This window comes from Anolis sagrei, chromosome 3, assembly GCF_037176765.1.
Source record: "Anolis sagrei isolate rAnoSag1 chromosome 3, rAnoSag1.mat, whole genome shotgun sequence".
In the NCBI taxonomy this organism is placed as follows: Eukaryota; Metazoa; Chordata; class Lepidosauria; order Squamata; family Dactyloidae; genus Anolis; species Anolis sagrei.
In genome coordinates this window covers 271,855,506-271,878,560 of record NC_090023.1, presented here as the reverse complement: position 1 = coordinate 271,878,560, position 23,055 = coordinate 271,855,506, and the positions used below count along the sequence as shown (strand labels likewise).

Sequence of the window (23,055 nt, the reverse complement as noted above, 5' to 3'; positions counted from 1 at the left end):
TGAGTGGTTCGACTTGTGATTTTTGTGATATGAAATCCAGCCATATAGATCTCGTTTGCTGTGACATACTGTGCTTTTATGTCAGTAAAATAATAATAATAATAATAATGATAATGATAATACTTTATTTATACCCCGCCACCATCTCCCCAAGGGGACTCGGGGCGGCTTACATGAGGCCAAACCCAGCAATACAGCAATACAATTATACACATAGGAATACAAAAGTCAAATATAAATAAAATAAAATACAAGAAACAATATAAATAAGCACAACAAACAATATAAAATCGCAATAATTGAACACACACAAAAAATTGTGGGCAGGGCCGGTTGCAAAGATTAAAAGGAAACCAAGGGAGGCATGGATCCCCACCACCAGTGCAACCAGTGTTCTCCAGTTCCAGGGAAAGGAGGCCCTCATATAGACATTGCAGGTCATAGAATCACAGAATCATAGAATCATAGAACCAAAGAGTTGGAAGAGACCTCATAGGCCATCCAGTCCAACCCCATTCTGCCAAGAAGCAGGAATATTGCATTCAAATCACCCCTGACAGATGGCCATCCAGCCTCTGCTTAAAAGCTTCCAAAGAAGGAGCCTCCACCACACTCCGGGGCAGAGAGTTCCACTGCTGAACAGCTCTCACAGTCAAGAAGTTCTTAGAATCATAGAACCAAAGAGTTGGAAGAGACCTCATGGGCCATCCAGTCCAACCCCATTCTGCCAAGAAGCAGGAATGTTGCATTCAAATCACCCCTGACAGATGGCCATCCAGCCTCTGTTTAAAAGCTTCCAAAGAAGGAGCCTCCACCACACTCCGGAGCAGAGAGTTCCACTGCTGAACGGCTCTCACAGTCAGGAAGTTCTTCCTCATGTTCAGATGGAATCTCTCCTCTTGTAGTTTGAAGCCATTGTTCCCTTGCGTCCTAGTCTCCAGGGAAGCAGAAAACAAGCTTGCTCCCTCCTCCTCCCTGTGGCTTCCTCTCACATATTTATATCATATCTCCTCTCATCCTTCTCTTCTTCAGGCTAAACATGCCCAGCTCCTTAAGCCGCTCCTCATAGGGCTTGTTCTCCAGACCCTTGATCATATAGACACAACATTGCAGGCTATGGATCGGATACCTTTGAGGCCCTTTTTCAACCACGTTTCTACCTTCACCAACACACCTGTTCATCCCTTATGGCAAGAAAGTCAATACAATCCCTGAATGTGATGCTTGAGAGGGTCATTCCATACCTTGCCCTTTTTCTGCAGAGCATGAATGTCCTTCAGGACATGGATTGGATACCTTGGAGGCCTTTCCCCAACCACATATAACTCAATTTTGCCAACACAAAAGTCAACGATATTCAAGAATGGGATGTTCCTAAGGGTCATTTGGTGTCACGGAGCATGGATCCCATTCCTTATGGATAGTGCATTAAAGGCCATAGATTGGACAGCTTTGAGGATCTTTCCCAACCACGTTCCTCAATTTTTCCAACACAAAAGTCCACACAATTCAAGAAAAGTCCACACAATTCAACTGGTTGTCTTGCCATCTTTCCACAGAGCACGGGTCTCCTTCCTTATGGGTGGCGGATTGCAGGACACAGATTGGAGGGCTCTGGACCCCTTTCTTAGCCAAATCCCTACCTTCACCAACACACCCATTTTCATCCTTATGGCAGGAATGTCAATATAATCCATGAATGGGATAGGTAAAGGTAAAGGTTTCCCCTTGACATTAGGTCTAGTTGAGTCCAACTGGCGGTTGGTGCTCACCTCCATTTCTAAGCCAAAGAGCTGGCATTGTCCATAGGCACCTCCAAGGTCATGTGGCCAGCATAGAGTGCCATTACCTTCCCGCCAAGGCGGTACCTACTGATCTGCTCACATCTGCATGTTTTCGAGCTGCTAGATTGGCAGAAGCTGGGCCTAACAGTGGGAGCTCACCTCACTTCCTTGATTTGAACCACTGACCTTTCAGTCAGCAGGTTCAGCAGCTCGGTGGTTTAACCCACTGTGGATACTTAATAGGAAAAGCATCTTTTTCTTCTTCTTCCTGGGACTAAACCAAGGGGCTTACCTAGTAACCTACCTACCTTCCTTCCAAGTTTTTGACCACAATAAATATTTGAGGACCCATAGATTTCACCAAGCACTGTACCTGACTAAGATAAGACCATTGTTGTTTTATACTCACAGCTATTGTTGTATTCTATTGATTTTAGCCAAGGGGTTGTATAAACTGAGATATTTATGTTGACTGTTACTGTGTCGTGTTAGTCTTTCTGCATATATATATATATATATATATATATATATATATGCATGTATGTGTGTGTGTGTGTGTGTGTATATATATATATATATATATATATGTATGTATGTAGTTTATATGTTGCACCTTTGAGTGCCTTATAAGCCACCCTGAGTCCCTCTGGGAGAAGATGGAGGGGTATCAATAAATTATTATTATTATTATTATTATTATTATTATTATTATTATTATTCCTTGCTTCCTCCTTCCTTCCTTGTATCCTTCTTTCCTTCCTTTTTTCTATCTTTCTTTCCATCCTTCCATCCTTTCCTTTCATCCATTCATCCTTCCTTCCTTCCATCCTTCCTTCCTACTTCCCTTCCTTCCTTCTTTCCTTCCTTATTTCCATCCATCCTTCTTTCCCTCCTTCCATCCTTCTTTCTTTCTTTCTTTCCTTCCATCCATCCATCCATCCATCCTTCTTTCCATCCTTCCTTCTTTCCATCCATCATTCTTTCCTTCCATCCATCCTTCTTTCCCTCCTTCCTTCCTTCTTTCCATCTATCGTTCCATCCATCCATCTATCCTTCTTTCCTTCCTTATTACCTGCCTTCATTCCACCCTTCTTTCCATCCATCATTCTTTCCTTCCATCCATCCATCCTTCCTTCCATCCTTCTTTCCTTATTTCCTTCCATCGTTCCTTCCTTCCATCGTTCCTTCTTTCCCTCCTTCCCTCCTTCTTTCTTTCTTTCCTTCCATCCATCCATCCATCTTTCTTTCCATCCATCATTCTTTCCTTCCATCCATCCATCCTTCTTTCCCTCCTTCCTTCCTTCCATCCTTCTTTCCTTCCTTCCTCATTTCCATCCATCGTTCCTTCCTTCCTTCCATCCATCCATCCATCCATTCTTCCTTCCTTCCTTCCTACCTTCTTTCCTTACTTCCTTATTTCCATCCATCGTTCCTTCCTATTTTCCTGCCTTCGTTCCACCCTTCCTTCTTTCTTTCTTTCCTTCCATCCATCTATCCTTCTTTCCATCCATCCATCCTTCTTTCCTTCCTTCCATCCACCCTTCCTTCTTTCCTTCCTTCCTTCCTTCCTTCTTATTTCCAGCCATCCTTCTTTCCTTCCCTTCTTTTCCTCTTTCCTTCCATCCTTCTTTCTTTCCTTCCATCCTTCTTTCCTTCCTTCCATCCACCCTTCCTTCTTTCCTTCCTTCCTTCTTATTTCCAGCCATCCTTCTTTCCTTCCCTTCTTTTCCTCTTTCCTTCCATCCTTCTTTCTTTCCTTCCATCCTTCTTTCCTTCCTTCCATCCACCATTCCTTCTTTCCTTCCTTCCTTCCTTCTTATTTCCAGCCATCCTTCTTTCCTTCCCTTCTTTTCCTCTTTCCTTCCATCCTTCTTTCTTTCCTTCCACCCTTCTTTCCTTCCTTCCATCCACCATTCCTTCTTTCCTTCCTTCCTTCTTATTTCCAGCCATCCTTCTTTCCTTCCCTTCTTTTCCTCTTTCCTTCCATCCTTCCTTCTTTCCTTCCTTCCTTCCTTCCTTCCTTCTTTCCTTCCTTCCTTCCTTCCTTCCTTCCTTCCTTCCTTCCTTCCTTCCTTCCTTCCTTCCTTCCTTCCTTTCCTTCTCTCCCCCCCTTTTTGAGAGGAAGGCTCCCAGTGGGGGGGGGCTGAAGCTCGGAGCTGAGCCCCCAAAGCCGTGCAGCCTGGGCAAAGGAAGAGGCCCGAGGTTTGGGGGCTCAGGGGAGGGCCCAGAAATCCGAGGGGCTTCCCCCCCCCCCCCCCCACCCACCCACCCTCCCTCCTTCCTTCTTTGGCTTTCCCTTTGGAGCAGCAAAGGGGGGAGAGAGAGAGAGAGAGCGAGAGACTGACCCAGCATGGAGAAGACGAAGTCCTTGGCGGTGTGGATCTCGAGGGCGCGCTGGTCCCCGAAGTCTCGGCTCTCGTGCCGGGCCAGCTCCTGGATCAGGCGGGTCAGGTCCGGGAGGCGCGCCCCCGAGCGGAAGTCCAGCTCCGAAGCCGACGGAGGAGACGAGGAAGAGGAGGGGTTGGCGTTGGCGTGCGAGCAGGGCGAGGGAGAGCCCCCCGCAGGCATCCCCGCCACGCAAGACGACGAAGACGTGGAAGAGGAACAAGACGACGACGATGAGGAGGAGCACGACGACGAGGCGGCCCTGCCCGAGCGAGCCGGGGCGGCCATGCTGTTGAGCCAAGGAGGGAGGGAGCGAGGGAGGGAAGGCCCCCGCCCAAGGCCGGCCCTCCTCTTGCCTCCTCCTCCTCCTCCTCCTCTTCCCCCTCCCCCGAAGAAGGAAGAGGAGGAGGGCCGCCCTGGCTTGCTCCCTCACCCGAGGGCGCTCTCCCGCCGGAGCGGTGCTGAAGGCAGGCAGGCAGGCAGGCCCCAGACACGAACGCCCCACCCCAGGCCCCACTCCGGCCCCGCCCACTAAAGGGGAGGAGCCAGGAATCCCTCACGCACCAGCCCCCCCCCCTTCCACAGCTGAGCGCAGGAAGATCCGAAGCCTAGGAAAGGAGGAGCCAAGGTTTTCCAACTATGTCTCTCGTACATAGTTGGGCCTTCTCGGTGGTGGCCCCCCGGCTGTGGAACACCCTCCCTGTTTACATCAGACAGGCGCCCTCCCTTATGTCCTTCCTTCCGTAAGAGCCTAAAGACATGGCTATTTGAGAAGGCATTTAATTGAGTGCTACACTAACTGGTAATGACAACTGGAACGGAATATGGATTACGAGATTGGTTATGATTCTACGATAAGACAGAGCGGATTATTTTTAGTGTAACTATATTATTGTGTATTAGTAGAGAAGGCTGAGAGGAGATATGATAGCCATGTATAAATATGTGAGAGGAAGCCACAGGGAGGAGGGAGCAAGCTTGTTTTCTGCTTCCTTGGAGAGAGACTAGGACGCAATGGAACAATGGCTTCAAACTACAAGAGAGGAGATTCCATCTGAATATGAGGAAGAACTTCCTGACTGTGAGAGCCGTTCAGCAGTGGAACTCTCTGCCCCGGAGTGTGGTGGAGGCTCCTTCTTTGGAAGCTTTTAAGCAGAGGCTGGATGGCCATCTGTCAGGGGTGATTTGAATGCAATATCCCTGCTTCTTGGCAGAATGGGGTTGGACTGGATGGCCCATGAGGTCTCTTCCAACTCTTTGATTCTATGATTCTATGATTCTAGTGATATGTTGATTTTTCGTTATTGCTTTATTGTAAATTGTCTTTTATATGTTGTACACCGCCGTGAGTCGCCCTAGGGCTGAGAACAGCGGTCAACAAATGCAGCAAATTAATAAATAAATACATGGAGTTGTGGTATCTTGTGGGATCTGCAATTCCCCATCAGTGCTGTCCATGTGCCATTGGGATTGTGAAAACAGTCACGGGCAGGGGCGGCGCATCCATTACGCAAAGTAAGCGGTCGCAAAACACTTTTTTTTGCCAGGGGCGCAGAGACGCCTTTGTAAATGCCCCTCGACCGCCACTTGAGGAGCACCTCCTCACTCACAACAGCCCTAGCAGTCCGGGGGGAGCCTCGGCTTTCTTGCCTCGCTGCCGGGCGATCCTCTTCCCAAAGGGGCCGGGCCCTTGAGCCTCGCCTAGCCCCTCTCGTTCCTGCTCCACCCGGCCACTGCAGAGCCGGCGCTCAATCATTCTCTGCATTCGATCCCTTCCCCATGACCAGTTCCCTTTCCCAATCCCCCGGCGCTCCACCCACCTCCTCTCCTCTCCCCAATCCGCGGGTGGGCCAAGGGGCGGAGCCGCCACGCCTGGCCCGCTTCGGGTCTGGAGACGTGTCTGAAGACCCCAGCGTGTGCACCAAAAGTCGCCTCTTCTCCTGACTTTCTCTTCAGCCATTGGGACCAAGAGAGAGAGAGAGAGAGAGTGCCCCTCCGACTGGAGGTATCTCCCACCTCCACTCCCTCCTTTGTTTTTGCACCTACTTTCAGGAAAGGTGGGCATCTCCACCTCTCTCTCTCTCTCTCTCTCGGTTCCAATGGCTGAGGAGAAAGTCAGGAGAAGAGGTGACTTTTGGTGCACACGCCGGGGTCTTCAGGCACGGCTCCGGACCCAAAGCGGGCCAGGCAAGGGAGCAAGTGTGACAAGTGTAGTTACTGGGATGTATAGTTCACCTACAATCAAAGAGCATTCTGAACTACACCAATGATGGAATTGAACCAAATATGGCACACAGAACTCCCACGACGAACAAAAAATATATATCAATGAATGGTTGGGGGGGGGGGGATACTGTTTGCTTACCATTAAAAATTACCTAGGGCCGCCTCTGGCCATTGGGATTGTGAAAACAGTCATGGGGCACCCCACCCCATGGTACAAGGGGTCAATTGGGACGTCACAAGTTCTTATGGGTTTTGGTGGTTAAACATTGGGTTGCAAAGAGACAATGGGGGACAATGAGGCCTGGCTCGAGAGCAGGACATGTGAAAAAGATCTTGGGGTCCTCGTGGACAGGAAGGTGAACATGAGCCAGGAATGTGATGTGGCAGCAAAAAAAGCCAATGGGATGTTGGCCTGCATCAAGAGGAGCCTAGTGTCTAGATCCAGGGAAGTCTTGCTCCCCAGGCTCTATTCCACTTTGGTTAGACCACACCTGGAATATTGGGTCCAATTCTGGGCACCACAATTGAAGAGAGATATTGGAAGCTTTTAAACAGAGGCCGGATGGCCATCTGTTAGGGGTGCTTTGAATGCAATTTTAAGTTGAAGGGACTGGGGCAAAGAGACATGAAGACAAGACAAAGGGAAACAAAGACAAATGGAACATTGCCAAGCCAGCGAAAGGTTTAGACAAATGAAAAGAGAAACAAGTCCAATGGAAGAGGGAACTGGGCTGCTAAATAACAGGGAAAAAGAAGGAGGGAATCAGAACAGACATTGACAAGAAAGGTTCCAGAAGAGAACAAAGAAAGAGAAAAGTTCAGAGAACCTTGTACACGCTCAAAACAGAGGCTGGATGGCCATCTGTCAGGGGTGATTTGAATGCAATATTCCTGCTTCTTGGCAGTGGGTTGGACTGGATGGCCCATGAGGTCTCTTCCAACTCTTTGATTCTATGATTCTATGAAAAGTGTTGGCAATAAAAACTAAACTGCACCTCAGTCCAGCATGGCACTTTCTACCCTGCAAGGTGACTTGATCAATTAAACATGTTGCATCGATTGGATCAAAAACTTTGGATTTGGGGGCTTATTAAGAAGAAAGGATGTCAGCAAGACCCCTCAAAGTTACAATTTTGTCCTAGGCCACATTCCTAAACATCCTGGGCCTCCTGCAGATGCAGATTGGACAAGCCTGGTCCAGATCAAGGGAAGTCGGAATCCCATGTCCTTCTGCATCTTTCATGTTGAAACTCACACTAATTCTATGGCTATGATTTTTTACTTACATCTGACCCTTCCTATAATCACAAGGTGGTCTACAAATGTATTGGGTAACAGATTATATGTTTGTATGTGTGTATTATTATTATTATTATTATTATTATTATTATTATTAGGTTCTTGTGGGTTTTTTCGGGCTATAGGGCCATGTTCTAGAGGCATTTCTCCCACAAGAACCTAGTGATTCCAGCCATGAAAGCCTTCGACAATACATTATTATTATTATTATTATTAAACTTTATTTGTACCCCGCTAGCATCTCCCAAGGGATTCGATGCGGCTTACAAAGGCCGAGGCCTCAACACAACAACAACAAAACAATAACAATACAAGGTTCTTGTGGGTTTTTTCGGGCTATGGAGCCATGTTCTAGAGGCATTTCTCCTGACGTTTCGCCTGCATCTATGGCAAGCATCCTCAGAGGTAGTGAGGTCAATACAATTCAAAGCAAATTAAAAATTAAAACATAGCAATAACAAACATTACACCATTACACAATAAAACCAGGGCCGGGCCAGTGATGGATACAGGTTAAAAAAGTGCTGGGTGTGGCTGGTGGTACATTGGATTTCCGGGCAAGTGCAATGTGCAGAGAGTCTTAAACTCTAATAAAATGCTTTTGGGACTTAGAGCTGGGAGTTATCCTACTCTGGAAAGGCACATCGGAATAGCCAGGTCTTCAAGTTCTTCCTGAAGACTGCCAGTGAGGGGGCCAGTCTAATGTCTTTGGGGAGAGTGTTCCAGAGTCGGGGGGCAACCACAGAGAAGGCCCTGTCCCTCGTCCCCACCAAACGCGCCTGCAATGCAGGTGGGATCGCGAGCAGGGCCTCTCCGGATGAACGGAGGGAATGCATGGGTTCGTAAATGGAGATGCGGTCACGCAGGTAGGCAGGTCCCAAACCGTATGTGTGTGTGTGTGTATCATGACTGGAATGATCTTGAAGGAGCTGGGGGTGGTGATGACCGACAGGGAGCTATGGTGTGGACTGGTTCACGAAGTCCCAAAGAGTCAGAAACAACTGAACAAATGAACAACAACAACAACACCACACACACACACACACACACACACACATATATATATTAGGGCTGGGCGGTTTCATTTCGTTAATTCGTAATTCGTTAATAATTCGTTAATTTTTTCAATTACAAAACGATAACAAACCATTCTGGAGCAATTATTTAAAAAAACGAATTTTCAAAAACGTTTTGTAAATGCTTCGTATTTCGTTATTGTATTCGTTTCGTTATTGTTTTGAGGTCGTTTCGTTATTATTTCCGCATGTCTGGGTCAGTTTTATGGTTTAATTAGTGAAAAAAAATTATAATATCACACCAACAGTCAGCAACAGAGGGAGAGGGAAGCTTCAGAAGGTTTTGGAAGTTTTTTAGCGTATTTCGCGGTCGCGTCCGCCATTAACGAATCGACTCGTTATTGTTTCGGAAATCGATTCGTTAATTTTTTACCATTTACGAAATTTCGTAAATATCGAACTTTTTAAAAGGAAAATTTTGTAATTATTTTAAATATTGAAACAAAAAAAAACCCCAAATACAAATTGATTTTAGAAATAAATTTTTCCGTTGTTACCCAGGCCTAATATATATATATATATCACATTTATATTCCAGGGTGGATCACAGCATATATACGGCAAACATTCAATGCCAGGACAAGAATTCATTATATGCATACATAAACATTAAAAACATTTGTATCAACATTAAATTACACTGTTTAAAACCGTCTTGATCATAACAGTCCATTCCAGTCAAAACATCACAGAAGTCGAAACCTAAGCTGTGATCCGCCTCTCAAACTGAGCAAAACGCATTGAAGCTTAAATCACTGGATGGACATGAAGCCAATTCATTCCATGGGTCTATTCTAGTGGGGATTAACAACAGGATTTAGGCCTCAATTAAACCATTAGTGGAGTTTTAAAATATCCTTAATGCTATTTATTGATGCCTTTCAATGCTTACATGTGGTTGCATCATAAACAAAACCAGGCCAGTTTTCTTTGATGGTTTTTGTTGGAGAAATTGTGGGATTTGTAGCGTTCTTTGGCAAGAGAAGGTTCAAGACCTTGTCAAACTACAGATCCCACTTCTCTTTTGCATTGGGCCACAGCAGTTAAAGGGGTGTCAAACTGCATTAATTCCACAGTGTGGATACATCCTTCTAGTTCATTGCATTGGGTTTGAGAAAAATACCGGTGTCTTGGTTTCACAGACCTTTCCCATCCCAATTTCTTGAGGCCAGAGTGTTCTGCAGGGCTTCTTTTACGACAATTCAAGTTGACTTAGCCCATTAAAACAGATACAGGGACTATGGCGCAGCTGGCTGGGAGTCAACTGCATTAAGACTCCCAGAGAGACAGAATGGGAGTCAACCCTGTCTCGAGAGCAGGACGTGTGAAAAAGATCTTGGAGTCCTCGTGGACAACAAGTTAAACATGAGCCAACAATGTGATGTGGCGGCAAAAAAAGCCAATGGGATTTTGGCCTGCATCAAGAGGAGCCTAGTGTCTAGATCTAGGGAAGTCATGCTCCTCATGCTCTATTCCGCCTTGGTTAGACCACTTTACCTGGAATATTGTGTCCCATTCTGGGCACCACAATTCAAGAGAGATATTGACAAGCTGGAATGTGTCCAGAGGAGAGCGACTCAAATGATCAAGGGTCTGGAGAACAAGCCCTATGAGGAGCGGCTTAAGGAGCTGGGCATGTTTAGCCTGAAGAAGAGAAGGATGAGAGGAGATATGATAGCCATGTATAAATATGTGAGAGGAAGCCACAGGGAGGAGGGAGCAAGCTTGTTTTCTGCTTCCCTGGAGACTAGGACGCAATGGAACAATGGCTTCAAACTACAAGAGAGGAGATTCCACCTGAACATAAGGAAGAACTTCCTGACTGTGAGAGCCGTTCAGCAGTGGAACTCTCTGCCCCGGAGTGTGGTGGAGGCTCCTTCCTTCGAAGCTTTTAAGCAGAGGCTGGATGGCCATCTGTCAGGGGTGGGTTGAATGCAATATTCCTGCTTCTTGGCAGGGGGTTGGACTGGATGGCCCATGACGTCTCTTCCAACTCTTTGATTCTGTTCTATGATTCTAGTTCATTGCATTGGGTTTGAGAAAAATGCCGGTGTCTTGGTTTCACAGACCTTTCCCATCCCATCTTCTTGGTGCCAGAGTGTTCTGCAGGGCTTCTTTTATGCCAATTCAAGTTGGCTTAGCCCATTAAAACAGATACAGGGACTGTGGCGCAGCTGGCTGGGAGTCAACTGCATTAAGATCACTACTGACCAAAGGGTCATGAGTTTGAAGCCAGCCTGGGTCGGAGTGAGCTTCCAACCAATTTGTGTAGCTTGCTGTTGACCTTTGGTCCCAATCTTCAAGAAGGGAAAAAGGATGACCCAAACACTTACCGTCCAGTCAGCCTCATGTCGATACCAGGCAAGATTCTGGAAAAGATTGTTAAGGAAGTGGTCTGCAAACACTTAGAAACAAATGAGGTCATGGCTAAGAGTCAACATGGATTTATCCAAAACAAGTCACGCCAGACTCATCTGATCTCTTTTTTCGATAGAGCTACAAGCTGGGTAGATGCGGGGAATGCCGTGGATGTGGCATACCGTAAGGCCTTCTTTGACAAGGTCCCCCATGAGCTTCTGGTAAGGAAACTAGTCCAATGTGGGCTAGGCAAAACTACGGTGAGATGGATCTGTAATTGGTTAAATGGACGAACCCAAAGGGTTATTCTCCCCAATGCTTCCTCTTCATCTTGGAAAGAAGTGACAAGTGGAGTGCCGCAGGGTTCCGTCCTGGGCCCGGTCCTGCTCAGGATCTTCATTCATGATTTGGATGAAGGGTTGGAAGGCATGATCATCAAGTTTGCAGATGACACCAAATTGGGAGGGATAGCCAATACTCCAGAGGACAGGAGCAGGATTCAAAACAATCTGAACAGATTAGAGAGATGGGCCAAAACTAACAAAATGAAGTTCAACAGGGACAAATGCAAGATACTCCACTTTGGCAGGAAAAACGAAATGCAAAGATACAGAATGGGGGATGAGGCCTGGCTCGAGAGTAGTACGTGTGAAAAAGATCTTGGAGTCCTCGTGGACAGGAAGTTAAACATGAGCCAGGAATGTGATGTGGCGGCAAAGAAAGCCAATGGGATTTTGGCCTGCATCAATAGGAGCATAGTGTCTAGATCTAGGGAAGTCCTGCTCCCCATAGAATCATAGGATCATAGAATCAAAGAGTTGGAAGAGACCTCATGGGCCATCCAGTCCAACCCCCTGCCAAGAAGCAGGAATATTGCATCTTGGCAGGGGGTTGGACTGGATGGCCCATGAGGTCTCTTCCAACTCTAAGATTCTATGATTCTATGATTCTATGGGGAGCAGGACCCATGCTCTATTCCGCTTTGGTTAGACCACACCTGGAATATTGTGTCCAATTCTGGGCACCACAATTCAAGAGAGATATTGACAAGCTGGAATGTGTCCAGAGGAGGGCGACTAAAACGATCAAGGGTCTGGAGAACAAGCCCTATGAGGAGCGGCTTAAGGAGCTGGGCATGTTTAGCCTGAAGAAGAGAAGGCTGAGAGGAGACATGATAGCCATGTATAAATATGTGAGAGGAAGCCACAGGGAGGAGGGAGCGAGCTTGTTTTCTGCTTCCTTGGAGATTAGGACAAGGAACAATGGCTTCAAATTACAAGAAAGGAGATTCTTGTAATTTGAGGAAGAACTTCCTGACTGTGAGAGCCGTTCAGCAGTGGAACTCTCTACCCCGGAGTGTGGTGGAGGCTCCTTCTTTGGAGGCTTTTAAACAGAGGCTGGATGGCAGGGGTGTCTCAACCCATTACGCAAAGTAAACATTTGCAGTACAGTTGATTTTGCCCAAGGGCGCTCTTGAGGCGCTCTTGGGGGAAAATAGACCTTGACATATGCAAGTTGTAGTTATTGGGATATATAATTCACCTACAATCAAAGAGCATTCTGAACTCCACCAATGATGGAATTGAATCAAATATGGCACACAGAACTCCCAAATATGGCACACAGAAAATATATATCAGGGATTGGTTGGGGGGGGGGGCGCCAAAAGTTGGGGGGGCACCAAGGTACTGTTTGCTTACCATTGAAAATTACCTAGGCTGCCTCTGCTGGATGGCCATCTGTCAGGGGTGCTTTGAATGCAATATTCCTGCTTCTTGGTAGGGGGTTGGACTGGATGGCCCATGAGGTCTCTTCCAATTCGATGATTCTATGATTTGCAACCTGAAAGACAGTTGAATCTGTCATGTAGGAAATTTAGGTACCACTTATGCAGGGAGGATAATTTACGACGCCATAAAAATCTCCAGCAAGCATGCAAAGAATGAGGAAGTACTTCATCAGTGTCACAAATGGACGGAGAATCGACAGCTCCCCTGATGGCCAGAATACCCTCATGAAAAAGCTGGAACGATAATGGGACTGGATCATCCATGGAGGTGGATATCCATGAGGGTCTTGGAACCAAACCTGAACCTACTGTATCTCTTATCTCTTGCTACAATTTGGGAAGCCTGTTTGTCTCAACTCAGAGGGAAGCACAAAAAGTGCAATAAAGGTTGCAAGAAATGTGTATAAGGAATGTTATTGTTGTATCCTGCCTCCTAATTCTTTCCAATCTATGGGGTCACTTTATTTCTTGTGTCAGGGCAGCCAGTCAAATATATTACATTTCTAACAGAACAAAGCAAACAAACAGAGAAAATACAAAATGTGTGAATTTGGTAGTTGATTAAATGTCCTTTGACCAGTATCTGGCCACTTGGAGTGCCTCTGGTGTTGCCGCAAGAAGGTCCTCCATCGTGCATGTGGCAGGGCTCAGGTTGCATTGCAGCAGGTGGTCTGTGGTTTGCTCCTCTCCACACTCGCATGTTGAGGATTCCACTTTGTGACACATTTCATGAGGTTAGCTCTGCATCCCGTGGTGCCACAGCGCAGTCTGTTCAGTGCCTTCCAAGTCGCCCAGTTTTCTGTGTGTCCAGGGGGGAGTCTCTCATTTGGTATCAGCCATTGGTTGAGGTTCTGGGTTTGAGCCTGCCACTTTTGGTCTCTTGCTTGCTGAGGTGTTCCAGCGAATGTCTCTGTAGATCTTAGAAAACTATGTCTGGATTTAAGTGGTTGACGTGCTGGCTGATACCCAAACAGGGGATGAGCTGGAGATGTCTCTGCCTTGGTCCTTTCACTATTGGCTGCTACTTCCCGGCGGATGTCAGGTGGTGCAAAACCGGCTAAGCAGTGTAATTTCTCCAGTGGTGTAGGGCGCAGACATCTCGTGATAATGCGGCATGTCTCATTAAGAGCCACACCCACTGTTTTAGTGTGGTGAGATGTGTTCCACACTGGGCATGCATACTCAGCAGCAGAGTAGCACAGCGCAAGGGCAGATGTCTTCACTGTATCTGGTTGTGATCCCCAGGTTGTGTCAGTCAGCTTTTGTATGATATTGTTTCTGGCACCCACTTTTTGCTTGATGTTCAGGCAAGTATGGGGTCACTAAGACTGAACCTATAGGAGGAGTTTCTTAGCAAACGTGTTCGGGGAGGGGGGGCTTTACTTTCCTTTGAGGCTGAGAGAGAGTGCCCTGCCCAAGTCCATCCAGTGGCTTCCCATGCCTGAGCAGGAATTGGACCCCAGTCTCCAGAGTTCTAATCCAGTGCTTTATATTCCAATGCTCAAACCATTGTGCCATTCTGTCTTGTAATATAACATCTTGCCCTGAAGCCTTGCGAGGGCCTAGATTCCTGGAAATATAGGTCAGTGGAGCATGAGTCATCCATGCAAGGAGGAGCGCGCCTTGGATTTATCACCAACAGACTTAAAAAATATTCAGATTGTATACAGTTGTGCCTGCCATGTTGGAGACTCACAAACACACACAAAGAAAAGACCCTTCAGTCAAGTTGTGTGTTGTGTACATTGCCTCTTAGAATCATAGAATCATAGAATCAAAGAGTTGGAAGAGACCTCATGGGCCCTCCAGTCCAACCCCATTCTGCCAAGAAGCAGGAATATTGCATTCAAATCACCCCTGACAAATGGCCACCCGGCCTCTGCTTAAAAGCTTCCAAAGAAGGAGCCTCCACCACACTCCGGGGCAGAGAGTTCCACTGCTGAACGGCTCTCACAGTCAGGAAGTTCTTCCTCATGTTCAGATGGAATCTCCTCTCTTGTACTTTGAAACCATTGTTCCATTGCGTCCTAGTCTCCAGGGAAGCAGAAAACAAGCTTCCTCCGTCCTCCTCCCTGTGGCTTCCTCTCACATATTTATACATGGCTATCATATCTCCTCTCAGCCTTCTCTTCTTCAGGCTAAACATGCCCAGCTCCTTAAGCCGCTCCTCATAGGGCTTGTTCTCCAGACCCTTGATCATTTTAGTCGCCCTCCTCTGGACACATTCCAGCTTGTCAATATCTTTCTTATTCTCATACTCATCAGGTGCACATAGAGCTCCCATGGTTGGGTGCCTTTGGTCAGGAGTTTGCATGCAAAACCAACTTACTTAGGCGATCCCTCCCGCCGAGCCTCCGCCTGGGGTGTCCCCTCCCAAAAGAAGGGCAGGAGGGAGAGCCCATCAGATTTCTGGGCTCTCTCCTGAACCCCCAAAGCTTGGGCCTCTTCCCTTGCCCAGGCTGCTCGGCTTTGGGGCTCTGCTCCGAGCTTCAGCCTCCACTGGGAGCCTTTCTCTCAAAAAGGGAGGGAGAGAGGAGAAGAAGGAAGGAAAGAAAGAAGGAAGGAAGGAAGGAAAGAAGGAAGGAAAGAAGGATGGAAGGAAAGAAAGAGCGAAAGAAGGGAAGGAAAGAAGGATGGATGGAGGAAAGGAAAGAAAGAAGGGTGGAATGAAGGAACTACGGATGGATGGAAATAAGGAAGGAAGGAAGGAAGGAAGGAAGGAAGGAAAGAAGGATGGATGGATGGATGGATGGAAGGAAAGAAAGAAAGAAAGTAAGAAGGAAGGAAGGAAGGAAAGAAGGATGGATGGATAGAGGGAAGGAAAGAAAGAAAGAAGGAAGGGTGGAATGAAGGAATGAAGGCAGGAAAGAAGGAAGGAAGGAAAGAAGGAAGGAAGGAAGGAAAAGAAGGAAGGAAGGAAGGAAAGAAAGAAGGAAGGAAGGAAAGAAGGAAAGAAAGAAAGAAGGAAAGAAGGAAAGAAGGAAAGAAGGATGGATGGATAGAGGGAAGGAAAGAAAGAAAGAAGGAAGGGTGGAATGAAGGAATGAAGGCAGGAAAGAAGGAAGGAAGGAACGATGGATGGAAATAAGGAAGGAAGGAAAGAAGGATGGAAGGAAGTAAGAAAGGAAAGAAGGAAGGAAAGAAGGATGGATGGAAGGAAGGAAGGATAGATGGAAATAAGGAAGGAAGGAAGGATAGATGGACTGTGGAGCCCTATTCTTGACCTGCATGTTCTCCCACAGTGAGGGCATCGGTTTCCAAGTGGAAAGCGGTCCCGTTCGGGGTTGGCTTGACATGCCTTCCTCTTGGCACGTTTCTCTCTTTCGCCCTCCATTCAGGCCTCTTCAAATTCTACAGCACTGCTGATCACAGCTGACCTCCAGCTGGAGCACTCAAGGGCCAGGGATTCCCAGTTCTCTGTGTCTATGCCACAGTTTATAAGGTTGGCTTTGAGCCCATCTTTAAATCTCTTTTCCTGTCCACCAACAGTCCATTTTCCATTCTTGAGTTTGGAGCAGAGCAACTGCTTTGGGAGACGGTGGTCAGGCATCTGGACAACATGGCCGGTCCAGTGGAGTTGATGGCGGAGGAGCATTGCTTCAGTGCTGGTGGTCTTTGCTTCTTCCAGCATGCTGACATTTGTCCATCTGTCTTCCCAAGAGATTTGCAGGATTTTTTCAGAGGCAATGCTGTTGGAATCATTCCAGGAGTTGCATGTGACGTCTGTAGATTGTCCACGTGTCGCAGGCATAGAGCAGGGTTTGGAGGACAATGGCTTTCTAAACAAGCCCCTTGGTCTCCCTACAGATGTCCCGATCCTCAAACACTCTGTGCTTCATTCAGAAAAATGCACTCGCAGAGCTCATCATCATCATAATCATCATCATTGGGAGGGAAAGCAGAGGCTGCTCCCCAGTGGCACAGTGTGTTAAACTGCTGAGCTGCTAAACTTGTTGACCGAAAGGTTGCAGGTTCAAATCCGAGGAGCTGGGTGAGCTCCCACTTTCAGCCCCAGCTTCTGCCAACCTAGGAGTTCAAAAACATGCAAATATGAGTAGATATATAGGTATTACTCTGGCAGGAAGGTAATGGCGCTTCATGCAGTCATTTCAGCCACCTGACCTTGGAGGTGTCTATGGACAAGACCGGCTCTTCAGCTTGGAAATGGAGATGAGCACCACACCCCGGAGTTGGACACAACTGGACTTAATGTCAGGGGAGAACCTTTACCTTTACTACCTGGATGGAATCTGTCAGGAGGGCTTGGATTATTTCTTCCTATGTGACAGAATGGGTTTGGACAAGATTGAAGTCGATAGGAACTTTAGGAGGGCCTGGCCCAGGAGGAGAGACTCTGCGGCCCCACCAAAGAGGAATTGCTACATTGGTGAGCAAAGAGAAGCCTGATTTTAAGCAATTTTTATTTCCCTAAATTCCCAGAAAAAAATCTCACCAAAGTAGAAGTAGCGCCACCAAGATGTTTATTAGAGATTCAGCTGAAAAGGATGCAAAGCCGTGATCATTCGTCAAGCAGAGCATGTGGTTACAGAAATAAATGCCATTTTTATAGAAAATACAGAGTTGTGAGTTTCAAAATTCCCGCTCCCCACCCCTCGCCCGTCTTGATGGTGATTGGCTGGTGCACTAACAGCTGGGAGGAGGCTTGGCCGTCCTCCTCGCGCCTGGGCCAATCACAGGGCTTCCGCGGTGCACCTGAACCAATCAGGAGGCTCCTGCCGCCTCGACACTCCAGCGAATCAGAAGGGAGGGAGGCGGGACGAAGGGATACAATGCATTCTTGAGTGGATTATGAAGTTTTTTGTCCTGGAGGCTTATCGAATCCAGAACCGGCCTGCCAGAGAAACCAACTTTATTGTCTTCAGATGGGTCTGTGATAAGCATTGGTCACTTAATCCAGGTTTTCCTCTTGCGGTCAGATAGGGCACAAAGGGGGAGACTTTGGTGAATGTCTTTAGTGGAGAGATTGAAAGAAAAACGGGTTAGGGGAAGAAGGACTTTTTGAAGGTCATCTTTCCCCCATTGTTATATGATTAAAAAGTTTGCCAAGTGAAAATCCTCTTGATGGCCTGACTGGGATGCGCTCGACAACAAGATGGCTATTGGGATCCATTCTAGCTCAATGAGTCTATGATTCTAGCTGGGGATCCTACATTGACCGGAATGAGGTTGGACTAGATGGCCTCTGGGAGCCCCTTCAAGTTCCAGGATTCTATGATATTGAAAACATTTGGTGAAGATTGGACTGTGCTATGACTAAAATGAAGGCCATAGCCCTCCCATCACTGCAAAGTCACCTATGCTCATCATACCCTGAAAAGCATGGGCCCAGCACAAAAGGGAGCAGAGAATGTTTCCAAGGATTAGATAGGAATATAAATCCCTGCCATGGAAGGAGAGTGAAGGAATTCAGCTGTGTTAATCTGTAGCTGTAAAAGTTTAACAAAAGGGCCCTGCAGCAGCTTAGAGGCGGATTTGTGTTATTAGGCAGAACGTTTTGTGGATTTCCGCTGGATTCATCCCATGCATGGAATGCACCTCCAGTTGGTAAATATTTATACAAATGCTGGGGACGCAAATGCCAAAGGTGTTGCAAACAAGTGTTAACTGCCATCATTTCAGTAGTGGCATTCCAAGAGATGTGGCATAAAAAGACATAAAGCAATGTGGCTGGACCTTGGGGACAAACTGGGAAAAAGAAATTTGGAGCATCAGTTTTTGCAATGCATCGGATAAAGGGAACTGGAGTCTGTGCAGGAAATTCCTGCAATGTTTCAATGCTATGGAACCCTGGGTTTTGTAGTTCGCTGCAGCACCAGCCCTCTTGGAGGCTCCTTCTTTGGGAGCTTTGAAACAGAGGCTGGATGGCCATCTGTCAGGGGTGATTTGAATGCAATATTCCTGCTTCTTGGCAGAATGGGGTTGGACTGGATGATGGCCCAGGAGGTCTCTTCCAACTCTGATTCTATGATTCTTTGGCAGAAAAGGCTCAAGACCTTGCAAAACTACAACTCCCAGGATTCCATAGCATTGAGCAAATACGATTAAGATGGTGCTAAGCTGCATTCATTCAACACTGCAGATGCACCCTTTACTTCTGGATAAATTTTCTTTGGCTAGAAAGCAAAAACATCCCAAACAGGTCATCTGGGCATCAGATAGGTGCCACAACATCTCTTTGTGAAGTCTTCCACTCCTTTTCCCATCCTTTCTTCCAGAGCCCCTTTAAAATCATTTATTGAGCCTTCAAAACCATCAGTAAAGGCCTCTTGTCTACTCCCAGAAGGAAAGGATTTGGAGTCTTTCCAAGGAAAGGATGGTTCATTGGGACTCTTCATCTTTTCCAAATGTCCCACATGAGTTTTGGTTTCCCAAGGAAAGCCTTGACACTCTTTGGTCACCATGTATCCTGCGTTCATTTGGGGACACTCCAGTCTGAGAAGGACATTGACTCAGTGGAAGGTGGCCAGAGAAGGGCGGTGTTGCACTCCAGGTCAGGAAAAGGCCCTCTGGCTTTAAAACACACCACATGCAAAGTGAAGAAACAAAATCTTCTTTTATTGAAGCTTAGTAAATAGCCAGAAGAAACAAATGCTTGTAAGAAAATAAGAAGGTTCCAAAAAGTAATGTCCATAAAAGGTAGTAACACAAATCAACATGCCCGTAGCCAGGATTTTGTTTCGGGAGGGGCTGAGTTTGATTCTTGGGGGGGGGGGGAGGGCTGAGTCTGAGTGAAAGAGGGTCTACCCTAGCAAACCTTTTGTATCGTTACCCCAGTACCCCATGCATATGGGATATATTGAGCATGGTGATTAGATCATGATAGGAATAAACATAACAGTTTAAATAACGTACCAGTAAGGCCTTCTCGTGAACCACCATGAGAATTTGGGGGGGGGGGGGGCTGAAGCCCCCCAAGCCCTCCCCCTGGCTACATGCCTGCAAATCAATGTCCACACCAGATATAAAAGCAATCCAAGACAGTATTAATCCAGACAGGAATCAACAGGATGCAAAGGCAATCCAAAAGGCTAAAAACTCCACAGGAGCAGGACCCTTTGAACAGGATTTCCATGGTACATGAACTTGGTTTCCAAATGATGCCTGATCTAACAGGTTTCCCCTTGAGGCAAACCTTATATCCCAAAACTCAGAAATTGGTTTCACTTTCCCTCACATTTACCCCTTATCAGACAAAGCCTTTCAGAGTGACGTAAACACTGAGTTTGCTGTTGATCCTGGCTAATCTCCAGCCGCCTATTCTTTAGCTCCCTATCTGGCTCTAGCTCATTAAAATTCCCAGGTGTTAAATTGTTTTCCAAACCCAAATCTTGATAGCTCACAGAGAGGGGGAGTGAACCATCATTGCTAGGCCCAGCAGGAATATTCTCATGAGAAACTGCCCTTTGCACTGGGGCCTCTCTGTCATTGTCTGCCTAAAAATCATTGACCAAACCATCTCCATCTTGTACCTCAGCCTCAGCACCATCATTTCCCACATCAGGATCCTGAAACACAAACATAGGCTGATTCCCAACAGGTAACTAAAGTAGTCAACATTCTGGAAATGCGTTTTGAAGCTGTGGTTGTTTACTTTGGGGAAGGGAAGACAGTGAGGTGACGTAGGGTGCATCTATACTGTAGAATGAATGAAGTTTGGCACCACTTTAACTGCCATGGCTCAATGCTTTGGGATTCTGAGAGTTGCAGTTTCACAATGTGTTTAGCCTTCTCTCTTAGGAGACAACAAGCTGAAAGGCACAGATATAGAATGGGTGACACCTGGAAACGGTCCACGTGAAAGGGTTTTAGGAGTCTTAGGAGACCACAAGCTGAACATGAGCCAACAGTGTGGTGTTATTATCAAACCACACCCCCCCCCCAAAAAAATTATAGTTTATCAAGAGACTACAAGCAAACATATGATTTTTCCCTTTTATTAAAATCTTTTTGCAGAGGTCCAAATTTGCAAAATTCCAAAGTGTTAATGTTAATGTTAATGGAACGGCGATGATCTCAGCACAGCAAGCACTGAAACACACCTTCTTGTCTAAAAAACCTAGTTTATTAAACACAAAACTATTTACACTAGAACTAAGCAGAACGAGAAAAAAACATCTACATGGTTCGGCTTTTCGCTGCAAACTAGAATACAGCACACTCCCAAATTCCTCAGTGACGTGATGACGTATGACACACTCGATGCTAGACAGTGTACAACACTTTCCACACTGAGATTTACAACTCCTCCTTCATGATACAGTTAACCCTTTCCACACAGGAATTACAATCTTTGGAACATTGCATTACAAAGCATTACATTTCTAAGCACACAAACACTAACTTTGGAAACTACAAATCACTTAATCCAAACACTCACATACATATATCTGACAGTTAGAGGCTCTGGAATTGGCCTAGCAGCAGCTGTACCCTACAACCTCTATCAATTCTAAACCCTTCAATAAATTGTATCAATTTGATGATTTTGTGTAACTTGCATCTTTTATATTAGGGCTGGGCTATTCGTTTCGTTAATTCGTTAATTAGTTAAAAATTCGTTATTTTTTGAATTACGAAACGATAACAAAACTTTTTTTTTAACCTGGAAGTGTTTTTAAATATCGAAACGGCAGGCGCCAAAAAATTTTGTATTTCCGTCCATTTCGGAAATACGTAAGATGGCCGCCTGCCGATGCTTGCTGAGAGCTCTGCCGGCTGAGCAAGCGAGGGAGAGGGCGAGCGAGAGGGGCGAGCGAGCGGCGACGGTGAGAGCCATTCAGCTGTAAAACTCTCTGCCCCACAGAAGAGCATGCAACATAACCATGGAAAAGTAGATGTTAAAGAATATTAGCAGTTTCTTGGTAACTGAAGACCATGTGACTCACCATTCCAAATGTTGCCCACTACCAGTTGTGCCCTGAGAATTGCATTCTGCCAGCGAGAGGGGCGAGCGAGCGGAGAGCGAGAGGGGCGAGCGAGCGGAGAGTGAGAGGGGCGAGCGAGCGGAGAGCGAGAGGGGCGGGCGAGCGGAGAGCGAGAGGGGCGGGCGAGCGGAGAGCGAGAGGGGCGGGTGAGCGGAGAGCGAGAGGGGCGGGTGAGCGGAGAGCGAGAGGGGCGGGTGAGCGGAGAGCGAGAGGGGCGAGTGAGCGGAGAGCGAGAGGGACTCAAACAATGATGGATCTGGACCACACTTGGCAAAAGCACTCAATATACACCCAAATATGAACATGAACACAGATGGAGTTTGCGGGAAATAGACCTTGACATTTGGGAGTTTTAGTTACGGGGATTTATGGTTCACCTGCAATCAAAGAGCGTTCTGAACCCCACAAGCGGCGAGCGAGAGGGGCGAGCGAGCGGCGAGCGGGCGAGAGGGCCCGCCAGAGTGAGTGCCTGCCTTCCCTCCTTAATAATAATTTAAATTTAATAATAATAATTGTAATATTTCTCCTCCCTATTCTACTAAATTAATAATTAAATTTAAAAAATATTTTAAAAATATTGAAAAAAAAAGGGTGCCATCTTTACAAAATGTTTTGTAAATATTTACGAAATTTCGTAAATACCGAACTTTTTTGGGGGAAAATTTTGTAATTATTTTAAATAACGAAACAAAAAAACACCCCAATTACAAAACGATTACAAAACCAAATTTTTGCGTTGTTACCCAGGCCTATTTTATATACTTGTACTGTGTTAATTCCTTATACAAAGTGTATAAACTGTTTCTAAATATATGTATCAAAATGTAACATGAAGGCAGCCACCTGCATAATCTCTTGTGAAAGGGGACTATGACCAAATCCCTACAGCTCTTTCCCAAGCCAGATAACTATCAGACCTATTGTGTATATATGTAGATAGATGATCCTCTTTTCCTGTAAAATAAGCTCAGGAAGTTTGTCTATTTAACCTGAGGCTGATAGTCTGCCACTTCCACAGAAGAGGGGGCTTAGGAGAGGTGCATTCATTCACTCTCTGTGCTGGCAGCCAAGTCCTTGTTTATCTAAAATCAGCACATTTGTCTTCTGAGTCTTGCAGCTTTGTCTCACATGGAACCAGACCTTAGTTAATCAGAGACGCATCAGCATATCCTCGCCATTGCTTCCTCATGGTC

The 23,055-nt window shown here is 46.3% G+C and overlaps 1 protein-coding gene across 1 annotated transcript in view; it reads right to left on the bottom strand.

The window, feature by feature from the left end:
* Positions 1-4,685, bottom strand: part of MB21D2 (Mab-21 domain containing 2) — an 81,611-nt gene extending 76,926 nt beyond the window's left edge. The window contains exon 1 of the mRNA XM_060767258.2: positions 4,130-4,685. Coding sequence (XP_060623241.2) covers positions 4,130-4,457 — 328 coding nt within the window. The 5' untranslated portion in view covers positions 4,458-4,685. The remainder of the gene's footprint in view (positions 1-4,129) is intronic.
* Positions 4,686-23,055: the final 18,370 nt, after the last annotated feature.